Genomic DNA, 20,882 nt, shown 5'->3' with positions numbered 1-20,882 from the left:
TTTTTTAATATAACTGTTGGGACAACCATCGCCGAAATATTGAGGTCTGGAGTCAATCGACCAAAACAGGTGACGCAGTGCACAACTTTCCTCGAATGCTGTAATATCGGTGTTTATGGTAAAAAAGGGAAGCAATTGCTCGATCTCAATAAATGAATTTATGGACTATGAATAAGTCTTGATGTACGTATTTTTTTATTTTGCCGACTTTATTGTATTTAATCTGATTTTTTTTCGATTATTTGTTAAATCGACCGAAACTGGTGACTCGAGGATATAAAAATGGTATAAAACGAATCTATGCAGACTTACAGGGATTTTCAGACATTGTACATATCTTGTGAAATAGTTTTCTGCTGTAAAGCATCAAATTATTTACAATCGAAAAAAAAATAAAACTCAACTTTCGTTTATTTTCTGGTAATACCTCTCCTGAACTTTTTTTATTCATCAAAATTGTTATAATTAAAAAAAAATATAAGATCGCATTACGCGTATTAAACATGTCTTGTGTATGCAATCACCTGCAAATCGAACTCCTCTTAACGACTTCACCTTGCAAGAAGCTTTTTATGTAAATTTACATTCCAGTTTCTGTTTTCTATTGAAATTGAGTCAATAGGAAGTGGTAATACATTCACAACGGATCTGCCATCCAATAAATGCATAATTGTGTATGTTTTCAGGAACTCCTGCTGGTAATAGCCGACCCTATACGCGACAAATATGTACGGGAAGTTTAAAGAAGAATCCCATCAAAACGGGTAAGTTACCGGTAGTTAAAAAATAATAGGAATTCGCTTCACTCTGGGAAAACGTGGCTTAATGCATGTGCACTCCACACAGGCTAATCAGGGACGACACTTTCCGCTTTTAATGATATATGGTCACGTGATCTTGGCGCGAACGGTCGATTTTTTTGCAGTGTAACAAAACATCGGAATATTTATTAATTTAACCTTTCTAAGTGGACATATATATCTGGATTTTGTGTAATAGTGTTCAGTGAAACAAAATGTAAACGTAAAATAATGACTAAATCGAGAGATAGAAAAAGAAAAGATAGAAACAGCAGTGAAAATGATTCACATGGTAGAAAAGTGCATAAACAAAGAGGCCCGTCTGGGGGTACTGACACAAATCTACCCGTAAGTGCAGTTTTAAGCTGGACAAATCCCGTGTTATATGGTGAGGACAATTTGGATTGTAGTGTTTTCTTGATGGCATCAGGAAGTCCAACAATGGCTGAAAACAGTGCCGAGCCAACAAACATGGATATAATGATCCTTCTTCAAAACGTTAGTGGGCGCCTCGAAGTTATGGAGTAGAAGATGGGTGCGATAGAGTCCATAGAAAAAGAATGGGTGCACTGGAAAAGGACATTAATTAGCTATGGGTGGCCATTGACGAAAGGGTCCAAAAAGTAGACCAACGCGTTACGCGCCTCGAGGACAAGGTGGACGGTGCGGACATACATGCGGCGCAGCTGTCCGAGCGGATGCAGCAGTTGGAAAAAGAAAGAGACACCCTGCGTGATAACGTTTCATATCTTCAATCGCAGGCCATGCGAAACAACTTAATTTTCACCGGGGTAGCAGAAGACAACACGACCGGAAACGAGCAGCCGGAAGTTACCGAACGGAAACTCCGCCAGTACCTTCAAGACGCTTTTAAGATTGCCCGTACCGTTGTGGACTAAATTAAATTTGAGAGGGTGCATCGCCTGGGAAAGTGCGTAACATCGTCGCCAATTTTACTTTTTTCAAGGAAAGAGAAATGGTGCGCAAACTATGGAAAGAACTAGACGGATCAGTGTGCCGTGCATTTGAACAGTTTCCCCAAGAGGTAATAGAAAAGAGACGCAAGTTAGTGCCTCAAATGAAAGAGGCGAGGCGGTTAGGCAAACGTGCCTTTCTGGCATATGACACTCTCTACATAAATGGATCCGCGGTAAGATCTAGTACAGAGTTGACAAATATTTTAAGTTCATTTGATATATGGTTTTTTGTTTGAAACATGGACCAAGCTATCTAGTATTACATTACGTTTGACGGTTATCTATCTTTTTTTATAGAAAATTTCAACATAGAAACGCTCGCAGATGTAGCGGTGGTATTGCTATTTATTTAAAAGATCATTTTTCAAAAATGGAATTGAAATTATACGGAATCATTATGGCACAATTATTTGGATAAAATTAAATCATAAGTTTTTTAATACTGCCCTCGATATTTACATATGTGGTAGCTATATATGAGGAGAAGACTCACCCGTCTACAATACACTTAATGTCGATCTTTTTGATATTTTAGAAAATGATATCACATATTTTTCTGAAATTGGAAATGTTTTTATAACAGGCGATTTGAATAGTAGAATCGGTAATAAAATTGATTTTATTGTACATGATACAATTAATACCGAACATGATGATGTCGATTATTCACCAGACCAAGCCTTTGTTAGGGCTTCAATAGATAAAATACACAATAGTCTTGGTATTAAATTAATTGATCTGTGTAAGTCATCTACATTACGCATTATCAATGGTAGAATAGGCGATAGTTGTAAAACCTACATTTTTCTCAAATAACGGTTCTTCAGTGATTGATTATCAGTTGACAACAGAAAGCAATTTTCAATCGTTAGCAAACTTTACTGTTTGTGATTTTCACGAATGGAGCGATCATGCACCATTGCAGTTGTAATAATTATTCGCCTTGACAGAAATTGTTGAAAAGATTGTTTGTACAAGTAAACTTTCAATTAACGTAGCTGTAGAAAAATTTACTATACAATCCGGAACGTTGCTGATCCGTTGTTTTTAAAATCTCATGTTTACAAGAATAAACCCACGTTCTTTGTTGATAGTTGTATTAAACACGCTGATTGGTTTGGCAACGAGTGTATAGTTGCTCGAAATCAATACCACGACGCTTTACGATGTTTTAATTGTATTAAGTCTGATATAAATAGGAAAACGTTGTGTGAAAAGAAACGTCTTTACAAGCAGTTAATTAAAAAAATAATGCCGAAGCTGAAGAATTTTGTTCAAATAATAACTTTAATGAGGAAAATTGTACTTTTCCCGAACTAGATCAGCCGATAACAGTAGATGAAGTTAAAAATGCAGTTAAACGCTTAAAACGTAATAAAGCGGCTGGTAGTGACTTTATTTTAAATGAATATTTTCTTGAAAGTTCGGATCTTTTATCAAACCATTTATGTGACATGTTTAATAGTATTTCAGTTTCGGGCTTTTTTCCCGATCAGTGGAAAGAAGGAGCTATCATACCTTTGCATAAAAAAAGGATCTGTTGATGATGTTAGTAATTATAGAGGGATAACACTTGTCAGTTGTTTTTCCAAGTTGTTTACAACCATTTTAAACAAACGTATCGAATCGTTTTGCGAAGATAATGCTAAAATTTCAGATGCACAATTTTGATTTAGAAAAGGGTGTTCAACTGTTGATGCTATTTATATGTTGTTGTCTGTTGTGCAGCATTTTTTTAAATTAAAACAAACGTTTGTATGTTATATACATTGATTTGCTCAAATGTTTTGATAGTATATATCGTAATGCATTATGGTTAAACATGTATAAATCTGGTGTACAAGGTAAACTATTGAGAATAATTAAGAATATGTATGGAAATGTTAAGTCTTGTGTTAAGTCGTGCACATCATATTCCGAATACTTTAGTTATGCTGTCGGTCTAAGACAAGAGGAGGTAATGTCCCCGATTCTTTTTTCACTGTTGTAGAAGATTGGAACTATTTTTACAAGAAAGCACATTGTCTGGCCTAAATATAGACGACATAACCTTAATTTTATTGATATTTGCGGATGACATGGCTATTCTAGGTAAATCACCAGAAGAAGTACAGAACCATTAAAATAAGTCGGGAGCAGTGGTCTAATGGTAGGACGCTGGTTTAGGAATCGAGAGGTCCCGGGTTCGAATCCCGCCCTGACCGCTGGAATTTCCTTGAGCAAGAAATTTATCCCACAATCGCCAAGATATAGAAATCGTCGACAATTTTAATTATCTCGGCACTGTTTTAAATTACACTGGTAGTGTCACTTTAAATCAAGAACATTTGGTTGGAAAAGCCCTTAAGGCTACGAATATTTTACTATATTAATGTAAGCAGTATGATCTTAAGCCGAAATTATTTTGTCAGTTGTTTGATTCTTTTGTTGGATCTATTTGTCTGTTCTGTTCTGTTCTATTCTGTTTAATGGTATTTTACGTTTAAAAGAAATCTACCCTTTGCGAAAATCCATTTAAGGCAAATTGTCGTCCCTGACGACGACACTTCACGAACAGCGTAAAGCCCCATTTTACTAGAGGGAAATAGGAAGAAAATTCATCTCTTTGCGAAATCAATGTAACACAATTGAGATGTTTGTCCATACTAGTTGTTGAAGCATTTTTAAACTCCGTTATCCGAAAAGTAGAATGCCGTTGGTCAAATGGACTGTAATGCATTTTTGATTACCGTGTTCGGTATAACATAATTATTTCGGTGTAGTTTAGTTTGAAAAAAAAATGCTGTGGTAGTCTTTCCATTTTAAATATTTTGTTGATTATTTCTTTTCTATAACGGGAACTGCGTACATGCTCTTGTTGAAATCAGTAGATGTAGAATGCGCAACAAAGTTTCATCTGCGTGGAGTTTAAAACATTAACAATAACGTAAATGTAAGGATCAACATTTTATTGATTGGTGCAAATATAACAAATATAAACGTGTTAAGCAAATAATTTGTATTCGTGCGTGGATATGTATTAATTTCAGTTATATCAAACAATAAGCTCGTATATTGTACACTATAAAATTCATTTATCAATTAATCACTGTGTACAGAGACTGTTACAAACTTTGAGTAATGCAGATGGTACGTGATAATCGATAATCATTAGAGGCATAAATACATAAACACAATAAATTAGACGTGCTCTGTGAACAGGGGGGTTTAATGCATGTGCGTACAGTATCGTCCCAGATTAGCCTGTGCAGTCCGCACAGGCTAATCAGGAACGACACTTCACGCTGTTATGGTATTTTTCGTTTACAGAAAGTCTTTTCTTAGCAAAAATCCAGTTAAGGCGAAAGTGTCGTCCCTGATAAGCCTACGTGGACTGCACAGGCTAATCTGGGACGACACTTAACGCACATGCATTAAACCCCATTTTAACAGAGCACGGCTCAAATGTACTGTATAATATATATACTGATTTGTAGGGACGGCGAACATCGGGGCCCGGCTTCGGAAACAGCGGGGAAGGTCGCGCAACAATTCTTGGATGGATTGAAAAAGAAACAGGAACCAGCCAAGGCGGGAGCATGTCTTGGAAAGACGACTAAAGCTGACGTCATGAAATGGCTGGATGCCAATGACCTTGACCTCATGCATCACGTGATCATTATAAATCAGGGCGAGGCGGTCGAATATCTGCTAAAGAACGGATATTTCCAGGTCGGTTGGAGGGCAGGAAGTCGTAACATGGCGAGATTTTTCTATATATATGGGCCGCGCTCTGAAAAACAGAGGTTTAATTTATGCATGTGCGTAAAGTGTCGTTCCAGATAAGCATGTGCAGTCCGGTCAGGCTAATCAGAGACGACACTTTCCGCCTAAACTCGATTTCTGTTAAGAAGAGACTTTTTTCTGTTAACATAAACTACCATAAAAGAGTAAAGTGTCGTCTCTGATTAGCCCTGACTGCTCAGGCTAATCTGGGACGACACTTTTCGCACATGCATAAAACCCCCTTTTCACAGAGCAAGGCTCTAATGATTATCGCTGTTAATGTAAATGGCTGTATACTATTACGGTAGCTATGGCGACGTAGTATCAACTATGCTTGTTTAATAGCCACACAAGCCTACTTCCTGGTAAAACATCACAATTGTGAAATAAATACAAATACTGAATGAATCATGTACGTGTGAATAGATCTTGAATTTTATTTTTAATAAACCACGCAGGAGCATAATAATTGGGGTGGCCTAATGACCGATCTCTTCGCCTTTTTGTCGGTCTAAGATTTATTGCCCAGGGACCGGAAGTAAATTACTAGGATTATACCACAACGTGCGTTATTAATTACTACAATACAAATCCGTTTTTAGCTTCACAATTCTCGGTATACATGCTGTAACATGTTGTAACTAATAATTTGCATTGAAGAATAAAACGATCATCTGAAACTTGCATGGGTGTACACATTGTGCTTACATACCCTACATCGAGTGTCCTACTGTACATTGTACTTACATACCCTACATCGAGTGTCCTACTGTACATTGTACTTACATACCCTACATCGAGTGTCCTACTGTACATTGTACTTACATACCCTACATCGAGTGTCCTACTGTACATTGTACTTACATACCCTACATCGAGTGTCCTACTGTACATTGTACTTACATACTCTACATCGAGTGTCCTACTGTACATTCTACTTACATACCCTACATCGAGTGTCCTACTGTACATTGTACTTACATACCCTACATCGAGTGTCCTACTGTACATTGTACTTACATACCCTACATCGAGTGTCCTACTGTACATGTTCAAATCTGTTTCAACTTGAAGGCTCCGTTCGAGCCCCGGAGCAACCTGTACGCGCACCTGGCATGCCTGCTGGGCCACCGGACGTGCCTGAACATCATCCTACAGTACCGGAAGGACGACAACCGACCCTCCAATAAACTCACATACAAACTGAACGGCAATGGACCTTCAGACAGGAGGAGGGAGGTGTGTGATTATATATGAGACTCAGTCTGGAAAAACGGGGTTTAATGCATGTGCGTAAAGTGTTGTCCCAGATAAGCATATGCAGTCAGCACAGGCTATTCAAGGATGACACTTTTCGGTTTTATGGAAATTTTTCGTTTAAATGAAGTCTCTTCTCAGCGAAGGTCAAAGTTGATGCGGAAAGAGCTATCGGTAAATAATGGTTGTCCTTTTGTAAAAAAAATATGTAAAAAATTATGGTATTTTAAAATGAACTCATCATTTATTTTGTCTTTTGAAGATTAATATTTATAATTTATGATACAAGTTTATGGTTTGACTCATAATGCACTTATGTTATGCCAACTGGCATTTACCACTAGGTTAGATCACCGGCCAGGACACATCACGTGTGTGGGATATTAATCAAAACTTACTAGGGCCATTCTACCATAACATCTGATTAAGGAAGGATAGTTTTCAAATACTGACATTAGTATGTGCACCTAGAACTGTAAAATAAGTGATCACATGATAAGTGGGAGTTGGCTTACATGAATGAATTGTTGTTTAAAAGGGCGAAAAAGCTTAAACACAACTAAACAAAATATTGCTGTTTAACGTCATATCTCTACATACGTGAGTGTCGACAAAATGTTGTCATGAAACCTTCAAAACTTGTATAAAAAACATTTGGTTGTTTAATTGCCCTCGTTATTGGACGACTGTTAAATGACTCGCCACACGTTAGATGTGTTTAATTAAAACACCACGTAAGTGTCAATTACTTTGAACATTTGCTAAACAATGTTTGCACATCGTTTTCTCACACATAGACTTTGACTGATCGAATTAAAAACAAATAGAAAATAAGAGCAAACGGCTTGAAAACGTGTCCTGAGTGTAGGGCACCCTGTTGGCTTGATAGTTTACACGTTCAATTGCGAAAAATTGTATTTAATTGCCAATAAAAACAGTCAGTGAATAAATGTAAATACAACAAAAATACATTTTTGGGGGGCCATGTGTTGTGAAAAGGGGGTTAAATGGATGTGCGTAAACGGTCTTCCCAGATTAGCCTTGCAGTCCGCACAGGCTAATCAGGGACAACACTTTCCGCTTGTATGATATTTTTCGTTTACAGAGAGTCTGTTCTTAGAAAAAATCCAGTTTAGGCGGAGAGTGACGTCCCTGATTTAGCCTGTGCGGACTGCACATGCTAGTCTGGGAAGACACGTTACGCACATACATTAAACCCCCTTTTTAAAGAGCACGGATCATTTAATAAAGCATTACACCCACGTTGATTAAAAAGGACTTATACAAAAACGCACAATTGCCACAGTGTGCACTAGAATTTATTAATTTATACAAGGTAACACAGTAAACATGTTTATTTTATTAATGACTGGGTTATGTTTCAGATCATGCCACTCGATGTCGCTGCGGAGGCGGGTCAGCTGGCATGTGTGAAGCAGATTCTAGACCAGTGCGTCATCAAGGAACATCCGGAATTCGCAAAGTACCCGTATGTAGCGCTCGCATGCATCCCCCAGTCGCAGATGGCCGTAAATCTCATTATCAAGAAGGACAAACCAGGGCCGGAAGACATCAAGAAAGCGATCGAGGTTTCCCTAAAAAAAGCGAGCGCCTTTTGTTTAGACATTCTGCTTCAAACGAAGATCAAGACAGACGACATGTTTGGGAAAAAGAACTTTTTTCACATGCTGTATACTTTTAGCAATACGACGGAATTCGGAACAGAAGGTTATCGGCGATTACCGGATGTTACGCAAGTTTTAATTCGTCATAAATATGACGTCAACAAAGCATCTCCGCCGAACACATACCCCATGTACAGCCTGATCAAGAACTCGCTGTGCATTCATGATTACGGGAACACGAGGCATTACGTTACCGCCCTCAGAATGCTCGTGGATGCAGGTGCGAACCCCAACTTTGACGAAGTTGCTTACGAAACGAAGCTCAACGCCAAAGGTATCAAATCTGAGCATGGCCGGATGGCGTATAGTTCCGCCATGCACTGCTTGTTAGAGACCACGGAAGTGTTCTCGGAGTATCTAGAATCGAAGGCTCTCGCCGTCCGGTTCGTTGTCCAGATGTCCGAAGCGTTAATTCAGAGCAGAGCGAAGATCAACGCCCGCGGGAGGCTGGGGGATAAGGACTGCAACAGGTACGGCACGGTACTTCACCAGTTTGCAAAGTCCAGCGTGAAACTCGGCGTCGACACGGACATATTCAAGTATTTGCTCCGCCAGGGCGCGGACCCGAACGCGAGGGAAGAGAACGGCAAATACGTCATTAATACGTTCTGTGATACGTTGTTCTCAAGTTTAAAGGAGCTTACGCATCACGAGAAGCCAAAGGACCACTCTAATGACGTGGAAACAATGCTGTCATTGACGTTGTTCATGACTCGCGCATGCGTTAAAGAGACGTTGCAAATCCTAAAGAAGGACTATTCCAAAAACACCCCGCAGCACATTAAGAAGTACTACGAGACAGCGGTTCGGCAATTGGAAGAAAGGTACCATGAAGTATGGCCCCTTAAAAGGATATGTAGGACCCTTATTTGGGATCTCTGTGAAAGAGACGCGGCTAGGGTAAAGTCTCTACCGACAGACATTGAGTCGAGAACTTATATTCTCCCGAGTATATGAGAGCAACGCAACCAAACTGTTAGCTACCCTACACAGTTCATATCATATTCTACTACTTAAATTGATTTATTTGTTTTATAAACAATAATTTTCGCATTGCATTTATAAATCGTTTTCAGCCATAGCGTTATAAATGTTACTCATACATGTTCTGCTGCAATCAATAAGTCATGATTGTCTGTATATGAGTGTTATTATTATATCTTGCAGACTCTAGTACTTTGTAGAAAACAACTATTACCTATTCCAGAGCTTTATGACTACATGTAGCGTCATCGTGACAGATGCGTCATAACGTTATCTGACATCGCATATACAAAAAAATGGCTTTGAGCATTTCATACTTGAGATCACGAGTTTATAATTTTAAATGGACTTAACCTCGCAGTGGTTCGTTTTAATTTGTGAAAAAAACACAAAACCCATCCCACAACACTAGCAAACGCACATGAGTATTGAGTTACCAAAGGTGGGACGAATGTTGAACTATAGTTGCATGCTTTAAAAAGTTAAGTCTTACATAGTTTAAAAGTTCCACGAATGTAGAAACCGGATAAATGGTTCCAATTTATATTTAATCATAAAGTTTCAGGCGATTTGTCAGAAACACAATGCCCCCTTTTGCGCCGCTTTGAAGCCATAAATTTGACCTTTGACCTTAAATGATGACCTTTCACCACTCAAAACGTGCAGCTCCATGAGATAAACATGCATGCCAAACATCAAGCTGCTATCTTCAATATTAAAAAAGTTATGACCAAACTTTAACGAAGATAAAAGTTTTAGGAAAGAACAAGAGATGTGTTCGTCAGAAACACAATGCCCCCTTTTGCGCAGCTTTGAATCCATAAATTTGACATTTGACCTTAAAGGATGACCTTGACCATTCACCGCTCCAAATGTGCAGCTCCATGAGATACACATGCATGCCAAATATCAATTTGCTATCTTCAATATTAAAAAAAGTTATGACCAAACTTTAACAAAGGTTAAAGTTTTAAGAAAGAAAAAAAACAATGATCTTTGACCTTGAAGGATGACCTTGACTTTTCACCACTCAAGCTGTGCAGCTTCTTGAGATACGAATGCATGCCAAATATGAAGTTGCTATCTTCAATATTGCAAAAGTTATAAAACTTTAACCAAGGTTGAAGTTTTGAGACAGAATGACGGAATGACAGGCCAAAAACAATATACCCCCAATCATTCGATCCGGGGGCATAAAAAAACAATGATATTTTACCTTTGACCTTGAAGGATGACCTTGACCTTGACTTTTCACCACTCAAAATGTGCAGCTCCGTGAGATACACAATGATTGCCAAATATGAAGTTGATATCTTCAGTAATATAAAAGTTATGAAACTTTAACCAAGGTTAAAGTTTTGGGACACACACATACAATGACTGACTGACACAATGACAGACAGACAGGCCAAAAACAATATACCCCTGATCTTTCGATCCGGGGGCATAAAACATGTATTATGTGAGAAGGTTGCATGCATAGCATGAACTTTATGACTAGGCCATAAGAAAATGTTCATTTGTTTTTATTAACATCGCTAACAAAATTGAAATAATGTACATGCATGTAGGTTTGCTATATTGTAGTTTTCGATAACCTATTCAATTAGCAATAGATTGCGAAAAACTGCTCAATCTCTAATTAAGATTCTTTTTATGATTGGTAATTTTAAGTAAATTTAGCGAATATTATCAAATGTAGCAAAAATGATCGCACCGATACCAGTTTATATAGCGAATGTAATCGGATTCACAAAATAATTGAAAACTCCACCTAAATACTAACCAGAAGCCAAAGGCCGTCAGACGAAACCTTACTGTTCTGAACATGTAATAGTCACAATGTTTCAATATACAGGAAAACTGCCCCAACCACCTGACAAGTGGCATCCATGTTTTGGAAAAAAACTTAATCTTTTTGTTTTAATCCGCCAACTATACACAATTGATTTATGTTTTCATGTAGTTTCCCCGTGATGAGTGGGCCAAACATGTTATATCTACAGTATTCAACACAACTTCTCCACATGATGAACATGTGTGGTATTATTTTACAACAGCGGGGGGTGTTTAAAGTCTGACCGAGATCAATAATACCAGAATCTGATGTCTATGAGTGACCTTCACCTTTGAGTTAGGGAGCTTTTATTGGCAACACCCATCTCGATTTTGTGAACCTTTGTGGTAAGTTATTGTAAAATTGCACCATGTTTGATTAATATGACCTTTGACTTCAAAATGATTTTGGAAGCCTATATGCGTAAATCTGACATTTCATTGAAAAACTTCTATGACTGAGTCCATTTTTTATTCACAAATTATTGAGCAGAAACCCCAGTTTGACGATGTCCCACATGCACAACCAGTGAAACAACCAAATATTATTACCCAAATAACAAGTTTTTGAGAAGAGATTTTATAAAGCCTGCTTCCCTAACCTACTGGTTATGCGGATACAAATGTTTAGTTTGTCTGGCACCGCCGCATAAGTTTTATAACACTTGCTTTGATTTTAGATCGAAAGCAAATATTTTTCATTTCATAAAATATATATTATTGTTCATATTCTCAATGGGGCAAAAAGAGAAATAGCCACCAAAAAAGCACAAACTTAAAGTTAAGTGTAACCACTGGTAACCTACCTTTGCCATATGCACACACAGATCAAGATTAAATTTTTATGTACCTCAAGTTGATGGCTTAACTAGTTCTTCATTTTACTACAATGGTATTAAGGATTGGAATTCATTACCTGATAATATAAAGTCCATCAAATCGAAATTTACTTTTAAGAAATTTGTTAAGAAACATTTATAACATGAAATGAAGGAAGACGAGAAATCCATGTATTTTTACTTTTAGATTTGTTTTATTTTATGAAATTGCTTATTTTTATGCTAATTTGCATGAGTCTGTGTATTATCATGTCAATGTTTGAAAGTCTCACTTTTTTAATACGTAAAAGAAATAATTGAAAGATTATGTCGTTTTTATCTTAAGACCTGAAACAAACTATATATTTATAGTCACTTATAAGACCTGTTTAACAAAATCCAGGGACCCCGTTGGAAATAAGCATATTCATGTTTACATGTCTAGGCTTTACGGGCTATCCTGTGTATACATCATATCGTTATATTAGTTAGATCTGTGATAAAAGGCACCATTTACACCTCAAGTTACAATGTAAGCTATATCGTAGTATTTTTATTTAACATGTTACCACATTGTAATGCATTGATTATATTGAACTGTAAAATGCTTGACATGTATACACAAATAAAACTAACTAACACAGTTTGTGAAAATTCTTTAAGTACCAGTTTTGGTCCAAGGGGTAACTACTGTCCTCAGTTATAAAACGTGGCGTTACAGTTCAAATTTGGGTGCCTGTATTAAACAGTCAGGGGTTCAAGTAATGTGAACGAAACAAGAAATGTGTCCACAGGACACGGATGCCCCCAACTGTAACTTTGTCACTACATAAAAGTATAACTGTAAAAGCTTGGTAGAAGTTATTAGCTTTTTTTTCAAATCCTAAACGCAGATTTCGAACCTAAACAGGGACCCTAAGTTCAAGGTCAAGGTCACAGGGGTCAAAATTTGTGTGCGTATGGAAAGACCTTGTCCATATACACATGCATGCCAAATATGAAATTTTTATCAGAAGCGACATAGAAGTTATGACCATTTTTCAAAATCTAAACGCAAAGTGTGAAGGACAGACGGACGGACAGACGAACGGACAGTCCGATCACTATATGCCCTCCTTTGGGGGCATAAAAATGTCTTAGAATATCAAAATAAATCAGAAAGCCACATAAACTAGAGAGCGGACAACATGCTTAATCCTTGAAATGCACTAAGTGACCCCGTGACCTAGTTTTTGACCCGGCATGACCCATATTCGAACTTGACCTAGATATTGTCTTGATACAACTTCTTACCAAGTTTAGTAAAGATCAGATGAAAACTACTTCAATAAGAGAGCGGACACCATGCTAAATCCTTGAAATGCACTAAGTGACCCAGTGACCTAGTTTTTGACACGGCATGACCCATATTCGAACTTGACCTAGATAATGTGTTGATACAACTTTTGACCAAGTTTAGTAAAGATCAGATGAAAACTACTTCAATTAGAGAGCGGACACCATGCTAAATCCTTGAAATGCACTAAGTGACCCCGTGACCTAGTTTTTGACCCGGCTTGACCCATATTCGAACTTGACCTAGATATTGTCTGGATACAACTTCTGACCAAGTTTGGTAAAGATCGGATGAAAACTATTTGAATTAGAGAGCGGACACGAAGTGTGACCGACCGACCGACCAACCGACGGACAGTGCGAAAACTATATACCCCCTTTTCTTGTAAATGGGGGCATAAAAAGCAAAGGTAAGTGTTCAAGGTTTCACTGTAACTATATTAGGAAAGCTTCCCCGCCTCTGGTGGCCATTTTTTTCGAATGACTGGAACCATTTCAAACTCAGCCTAGCTATCATTAGAAGAATGGTTTTTGGGTAAGTTTCATGAAGATTGAACAAAACAGGTGACTTCTAGAGTCAGTGTTAACAGGGATGCACTACATGTATAGCCATATAAATAACACTGCTCCCCAACTTGGCGTCAATGTTTTTGAACGGACCAGAATTGTTTTCAAACTCAGCCAAGAAATCATTGTACAAATGATCTGAACAAGTTTCATCAAGGCTAGACGAAAAGTATGAGTGTTCACAAGCTTTTTCTTTAGTTAGACATAGTGACCTAATTAGTGACCCAGTTTTTCTTTAGTTAGACATAGTGACCCAGTTTTTTTTAGTAAGACATAGTGACCTAGTTAGAGTCAAGGCAAATGCTGACAGGGTCTTTAAGGGTGTAATGCTGGACTTAGCAAGACTGACAAAAGTTGATAAAAAAAAGTACACCATGAGCACTTTTTGCTCAGGTGAGCTAGAAATAATTCTAAACAATACAATAACAAATAAAATACAAAAACATACATTTTATAAGAATGTATTTACAACTTGCTTTGCAAGCTCAGGTTAAAAGAGTTACATCGCTAACAAGCATTCTATATAACATTTATAACAAAACAAAACGATATCCATAAATGTGATGGTTGCTTAATAATGGCTATAACAGCATTTTTTCATAACCTTCAACAAGGACCAAACATTAAAAAAAATTTACTTATCAAAACTGTTTGCATCGGCCGCAGTTTTACCGGTGAATTTGTACAGTGAAATATGTTTGGTTGTATACGTGTATATAATGAGATTAGTTTTGAGACCAAATGTAACCAAAGTACTATGAACTTGTTTATTAGATATGTGACTAATGAAGTTTGTGATCTAGTTCATGATGGCAACTCTTGAATGAAGAGTCCACTTACCATTCTTCACATAATATAATCCACCATGACAAAAGTAACAACCAACTTGACTTTTTTAATAAAACATAGATCAGAAAGCAATAATGCTTAAAGCACATTATCGTATGTTATTTCACTGATTTGAATAAAATGAATTGTGCTCTGGGAAAACAGGGCTTAATGTATGTGCGTAAAGTGTCGTCCCAGATTAGCTCGTGCAAAGTCTTATCAGGAACTACACTTTCCATCTAAACTGGAATTTCATTACAACATGAATTTTTTATATAAAAAAATCCATAAAAGGGGACTGCACAGCCAAATCTGGGACAACACTTAAGCCCAGTTTTCCAAAAACGAGGCTCTAACTGAATTTAGTTTAAAACCTATTGGTTTGAAATAATTCTAGTTCATTCCATATAGTCTAAATCTTCTGGGATCTCAAATTGTTTGTTGATTACAGCCTCCTCAAAACTGAACTTGTTCTTGATCCATGACTTGGTCGAGAAGATATTATCTGAAGAATATTCAAGCCAATTAAACATCAATTAATCTTTACCACTTAGATAGATATTTTGACCTGTAACAAGATAAGTTTTTTAAAGGATTTATTTCCAACCCTTAGATACTAATGTGTAGTAAACAGCATAAAACCTGAACAGACTGTGGGTTACTCGCAGGCCGTTCTGGTTTTATGCTGTTGCACATAGCCATTTTCACTTTGCCTCTGAGTGGGAAAGGGTTAAATCAATATTAAGGCATGACTGTATGCAAAGCAAACACTGAAACTCGAAAGCTCATTTTTTAGTACTTTGTGTGGAGAAGATTCATAACATGATTCCCCAATAGAGAATAAACTTATATCAACAATTTGGGAACACTGCAATCACTTATCTGGGACGTCATTTTACGCACATGCATTAAGCCCCATTTTCCCAGAGCAAAGCTAAATTTTCAGTTGATGTTATTTCAAACTAGAGCCAGTCCTAGTAGTGATAAATTCCCTTAACAGTATTTCGTATTGTGTAGCAAAGTTGTAATAGCAAACAGAAAGATGTCCATTAGGAGCTATAAACTACCGCATACTTTTAACCATTTACAACTAAAATAAATATTTTCACCCATTTGTAGTTCCTTAGAAAGTTATATTTAATTGAAGACCTTTCTTACTAGATTCAAGTTTTTAAGGCTTTATTTTCAACCCTTAGATACTGATGAGCAGCAAACAGCATACAACCTGAACAGACTGCAAGTTACTTGCAGGCTATTGTGGTTTTAAGCTGTTTGCAAATAGCCATTTTTACTGTGCTTCTGAGTGGGGAAAGGGTTAGATGAATTAGAGACCAAGAGGATCGATCCCCCATTTGCAGCATTCCCAAAAGACACTAAGTACTGGTTCCACCAAAAAAACAACTAGTGAGCATTTCAATAAGCCTTATCTTTTCATAAATTATTTAATTTAAATGACTTTTTTTTCACAACATATACAAAAATCTAAAACAAGGGACAAAATTGTCACAAAACCAGGTTTTCATTGTGAAAAAAAAATCTGATAAAGGGAGAAAACTCAAACTGAACTTTTGAAATGAACAAACAAAATTAACCCCCTTTGTAAGTTTGTTTAAAAAAAATAAAATCTATTTTTAGTTGTGGCGACCTTGACATTGGATATATTGACGTGATTCTTTCGTGCGACACACCGTACCATGATGGTGAACAAATGTGCCAAATGATTTTAAAATCTCACAATGAATGACATAGTTATGGCCAGGACAAGCTCATTTATGGCCATTTTTGACCTTTGAACTCAAAGTGTGACCTTGACCTTGGAGATATCGACGTAATTATTTTGCGCGACACACCGTCCAATGATTGTGAACAAATGTGCCAAATGATTTTAAAATCTGACAATGAACAACATAGTTATGGCCCGGACAAGCTTGTTCCGCCAGCCCGCCCGCCAGCCAGCCAGCCAGCCCGCCCGCATTCGCCAATCTAATAACCAGTTTTTTCCTTCGGAAAACCTGGTTAAAAAAACCCATCTTATTACAAAGGTACCTGTCCATCGATTGGCTGCCTCCTTTGCGACCTGCGTCTGCTGTTTGACCTCTGCAATGACCTCGGGGTCACACTCCCGGTAACGCTCTAACTCCTTCTCCAGGCGTGACTTCTCTGACTGAGCATCGCTCAGCTGGGTAAGCAGCTCTGTCCGGTCATCCTGGAGGATAACGGGACACAAACAATTATGCCTTGGTTCAGGAAAAGGCATCTTAAAGACTTAATTCATGTGCATACTGTCATCCCAGTCTGCACAGGCTCATCAGGGATGACTAGAATTTTGTTAAGAACACACTTTCTTCAAACAAAAATTCCATAAAAGTAGAAAGTGTTGTCCCTGATAAGCCTGTGCAAACTGCACAGGCTAGTCTGGAACGACACTTTACGCACATGCATTCAGCCCCATTTTCCCACAGCAAGAGTCAATTATTATCGTATTTTGTGCAGAACATGTTTGAGCTGGGTCACATGCTAACCTTTTATTTTGCAATATCAGGTCAATATGGTTGATCATCCAATCAGTAAATTCATTCTTACAAAATAAACGTAAAAGATGATAGGAAAAGCAAAAATATGACGTAATAAAAAATACAATAAAGCTAAGTAAAGTAATGTTACTTAGTTTAAGTTGTGGAAAAGTATTGTTCTGAGAAAAATCAATCACAAATCACAGCTTCGTACTGACTACGCTAAACTCGATATAAATTTACAGACCCTGTATTGCACAGTTTAGGGTATGTTTAGGGCTTCTAAGAAGCCATGTTACTAATATTATTAATTTACCCCTGGCATATACAGCTCATTGAGCCATTGGTTTTGGTGATTTGGTGGAAGACTGTTGACACATTTATCACAAGAAAAGTCCGAGTGTAACAATAAACGTATCAAAAATGTGTCATGCATACATTCCAAAACATATTTTTGAATGTTGACTTCTGAACTGCTGTGTAAACGTTTTACCCAAATACTTTTTAAACAAGAAACCGTCGGAGACAGGTGATGCTCCCTAAAGTTTTTTGTTGTCACAATATTGCACTATATATTCAGATAAAAGGAAACGTCTAGTAGTTGGGGGGACAAGAATTGCACTGTATGTACAGTTTATAGAAAATTTCAAAGGGCCATAACTCTGTGAAAAATCATCCGACCAGAACCGGCTGATAATATGCACATCTTCTCTTGGTAGTGAAGCTTCCCATAAAGTTTAATTGAATTCCGGTCATTAATTGCTGAGAAATAGCCCGGACAAAAATTTTGCACGGACGGACTGACACACACAGACAGATGAAGCGGCGACTATATGCTCCCCCCAAAATATTTGGGGGAGCAAAATAAAAATAATCTCCCCCCCCCCCAAAAAAAACCCAATCATACCGTCTGTTCCTTGCCAACACGGGCCTGTGCCACGGCGTCTCTCAGAGATGAGCACCTGGTCTCTGCCTCGCTGACCTTGACACTCAAGTCATCGATCTTACGGCGACGCTGAGAAGCAAGAAGGAAAAATGTTTGAGAAGTTGGGATGGAAAAACGGGGTTTAATGCATCTGCATAGAGTGTAGTGCCAGATTAGCTATTGAGTACTCACTTACTGCTTTTATATTTTTTGTTTAAAGGAAGTCTCTTCTTTGCAAAATGTTGAAGTAATTTTGTGATAGGCAACACAATACCACACTGGTTATATTAGTCTTTCTGCATATTTGTTTTCTGCAAAAAGAATCAATAGACATAATCATTTTATTATTTTTTGTACAAATAATGACAATGGATCATAACTGTTCATAAAATTGGATATATAAAAGCAGCACTGTCCAAATTTATATTTATCCCCACGCTTTTTGAAAAAAAGGTGGGGATATTGTGGTTATCTCCGCCGTCCGTCCGTCTGTCTGTCTGTCCGTCCGTCCTGGCCACTATCTCCTCCTACACTAAAAGCACTAGAACCTTGAAACTTACACACATGGTAGCTATGAGCATATGTAAGACCCTGCACTATTTGGAATTTTGATCTGACCCCTGGGTCAAAAGTTATAGCGGTTGGGGTGGGGCCGCGTCAGAAATTATCACTCATTTTTTTAGGTTATTTTACATTTACTTCTTTATTTCTACACCGATTCACTTCAAATTGATACTGGACCTCTCTTATGACAATACGGTCAATCTCAACCATGCATGGCCCCATTCCCAACCCTGGGGCGCCCCACCCACCAAAAATTTCCATTTACTATAATTTTTTCATTTCTACACGGATTCACTTCAAATTGATACTGAACTTTTGTTATGACATTAGGGTCAATCTCAACTATGCATGGCCCCAATCCCAACCCTGGGGCGCCCGCCCACATAGGCCACACCCACCAAAAAATTCCATTTACTATAATTTTTTCATTTCTACACGGATTCACTTCAAATTGATACTGAACTTCTCTTATGACATTAGGGTCAATCTCAACTATGCATGGCCCCATAACCAACCCTGGGGCCCCGCCCACATAGACCACACCCACCCAAAATTGCCTTTACTATAATTTCTTCATTTCTACACCGATTCACTTCAAATTGATACTGAACTTTTGTTATGACATTAGGGTCAATCTCAACTATGCATGGCCCCAATCCCAACCCTGGGGCGCCCGCCCACATAGGCCACACCCACCAAAAATTCCATTTACTATAATTTTTTCATTTCTACACCGATTCACTTCAAATTGATACTGAACCTCTCTTATGACAATACGGTCAATCTCAACTATGCATGGCCTCATTACCAACCCTGGGGCCCCGCCCACATAGACCACACCCGCCCAAAATTGCCTTTTACTATAATTTCTTCATTTCTACACCGATTCACTTCAAATTGATACTGAACTTCTCTTATGACAATACGGTCAATCTCAACTATGCATGGCACAATTACCAACCCTGGGGCGCCCTGCCCACATATGTCACACCCACCCAAAATTGCCTTTTACTATAACTTCTTCATTTCTACACCAATTCACTTCTAGTTGATGATGAACTTCTCTTATGACAATACGGTCAATCTCAGCTATGCATGGCCCCATTACCAACCCTGGGGCACACCTAGGTCAAACATTCGGCGTGGGGATACGCGTCGGCCTCTGCCGCGCCATTTCTAGTTACAAATGTTTTTACCTCTAAACATCAGCTACATAAGCATTCCCTTTGGAATGACTCCTGTTACCCTAAAACTCCACAAACTCGACACATTTTCTTGGCAGCATTACTAAAGAAGCCCCCCCCCCCCGACCCCTTCCGTTGCTTTGAAACAAACACAAACAGCTCTAACTAGAGCTTTGTCACAGGCGTGACGAATACCCCCACATGCCACATAATATTTTGCATGTCTTCTTCACAAAAAACAGCGGACACCATGCTCAATTTTTAAAACGCACTAAGTGACCCCCTGACCTAGTTTTTGACCCAGAAAGGCCCATGTTCTAACTTGGCCTTAAGATCATCTCCACAAAACTTCTGACCAAGTTTGGTGAAGATCAGATGTAAACTACTTGAATTAGAGAGCGGACACCATGCTGAATGTTAAAAACTTGCCCTAGAGATCATTTAGATAAAATTTGTGACCAAGTTTGGTGAGGATTGGATGAAAACTACTTGAATTAGAGAGCAGACAACATGGTGAGGTATAAAACGCACTAAGATACCCGTGACCTAGTTTTTGACCCGGCATGACCCATATTCAAACTTGACCTAGACATCATCTAGATACAACTTCTGACCAAGTTTGGTGAAGATTGGATGAAAACTACTTAAATTCAAGAGCAGACAACATTGTGATGTTTAAAACGCACTAAGTGACCCTGTGACCTTGTTTTGACCCGGCATGACCCATATTCAAACTTGCCCTAGACATTATCAAGATACAACTTCTGACCAATTTTGGTGAAGATTGGATAAAAACTACTTGAATTAGAGAGCGGACAACATGGTGAGGTTTAAAACACACTAA

General features: G+C 38.0%; 2 protein-coding genes across 8 annotated transcripts in view; one reads left to right on the top strand and one right to left on the bottom strand.

Moving 5' to 3' along the window:
- LOC127850680 (uncharacterized) overlaps positions 1–12,766 on the top strand; it is a 66,129-nt gene extending 53,363 nt beyond the window's left edge. For 6 of the 7 annotated variants that reach the window (XM_052383933.1, XM_052383922.1, XM_052383900.1 and 3 more), the window contains exons 2-5: positions 687–764; positions 5,254–5,488; positions 6,617–6,781; positions 8,185–12,766. In XM_052383933.1, coding sequence (XP_052239893.1) covers positions 727–764; positions 5,254–5,488; positions 6,617–6,781; positions 8,185–9,441 — 1,695 coding nt within the window. In that variant the 5' untranslated portion in view covers positions 687–726 and the 3' untranslated portion in view covers positions 9,442–12,766. Of the gene's footprint in view, positions 1–686; positions 765–4,600; positions 4,710–5,253; positions 5,489–6,616; positions 6,782–8,184 lie in introns of those variants that run through there. The other variant, XM_052383951.1, reaches the window with a different exon arrangement.
- Positions 12,767–14,469: 1,703 nt separating this feature from the next.
- The window catches only part of LOC127850803 (meiotic nuclear division protein 1 homolog), a 39,623-nt gene continuing 33,210 nt past the window's right edge, over positions 14,470–20,882 (bottom strand). The window contains exons 4-6 of the mRNA XM_052384123.1: positions 18,273–18,380; positions 16,899–17,058; positions 14,470–15,357 (exon numbers count right to left, since the gene is read on the bottom strand). Of these exons, the coding sequence (XP_052240083.1) occupies positions 15,251–15,357; positions 16,899–17,058; positions 18,273–18,380 (375 nt within the window). The 3' untranslated portion in view covers positions 14,470–15,250. The remainder of the gene's footprint in view (positions 15,358–16,898; positions 17,059–18,272; positions 18,381–20,882) is intronic.

This window comes from Dreissena polymorpha, chromosome 1 (genome assembly GCF_020536995.1).
Source record: "Dreissena polymorpha isolate Duluth1 chromosome 1, UMN_Dpol_1.0, whole genome shotgun sequence".
NCBI lineage: Eukaryota > Metazoa > Mollusca > Bivalvia > Myida > Dreissenidae > Dreissena > Dreissena polymorpha.
Note: the sequence above shows the minus strand (reverse complement) of the source record. Positions and strands in the feature narration are given on the sequence as shown.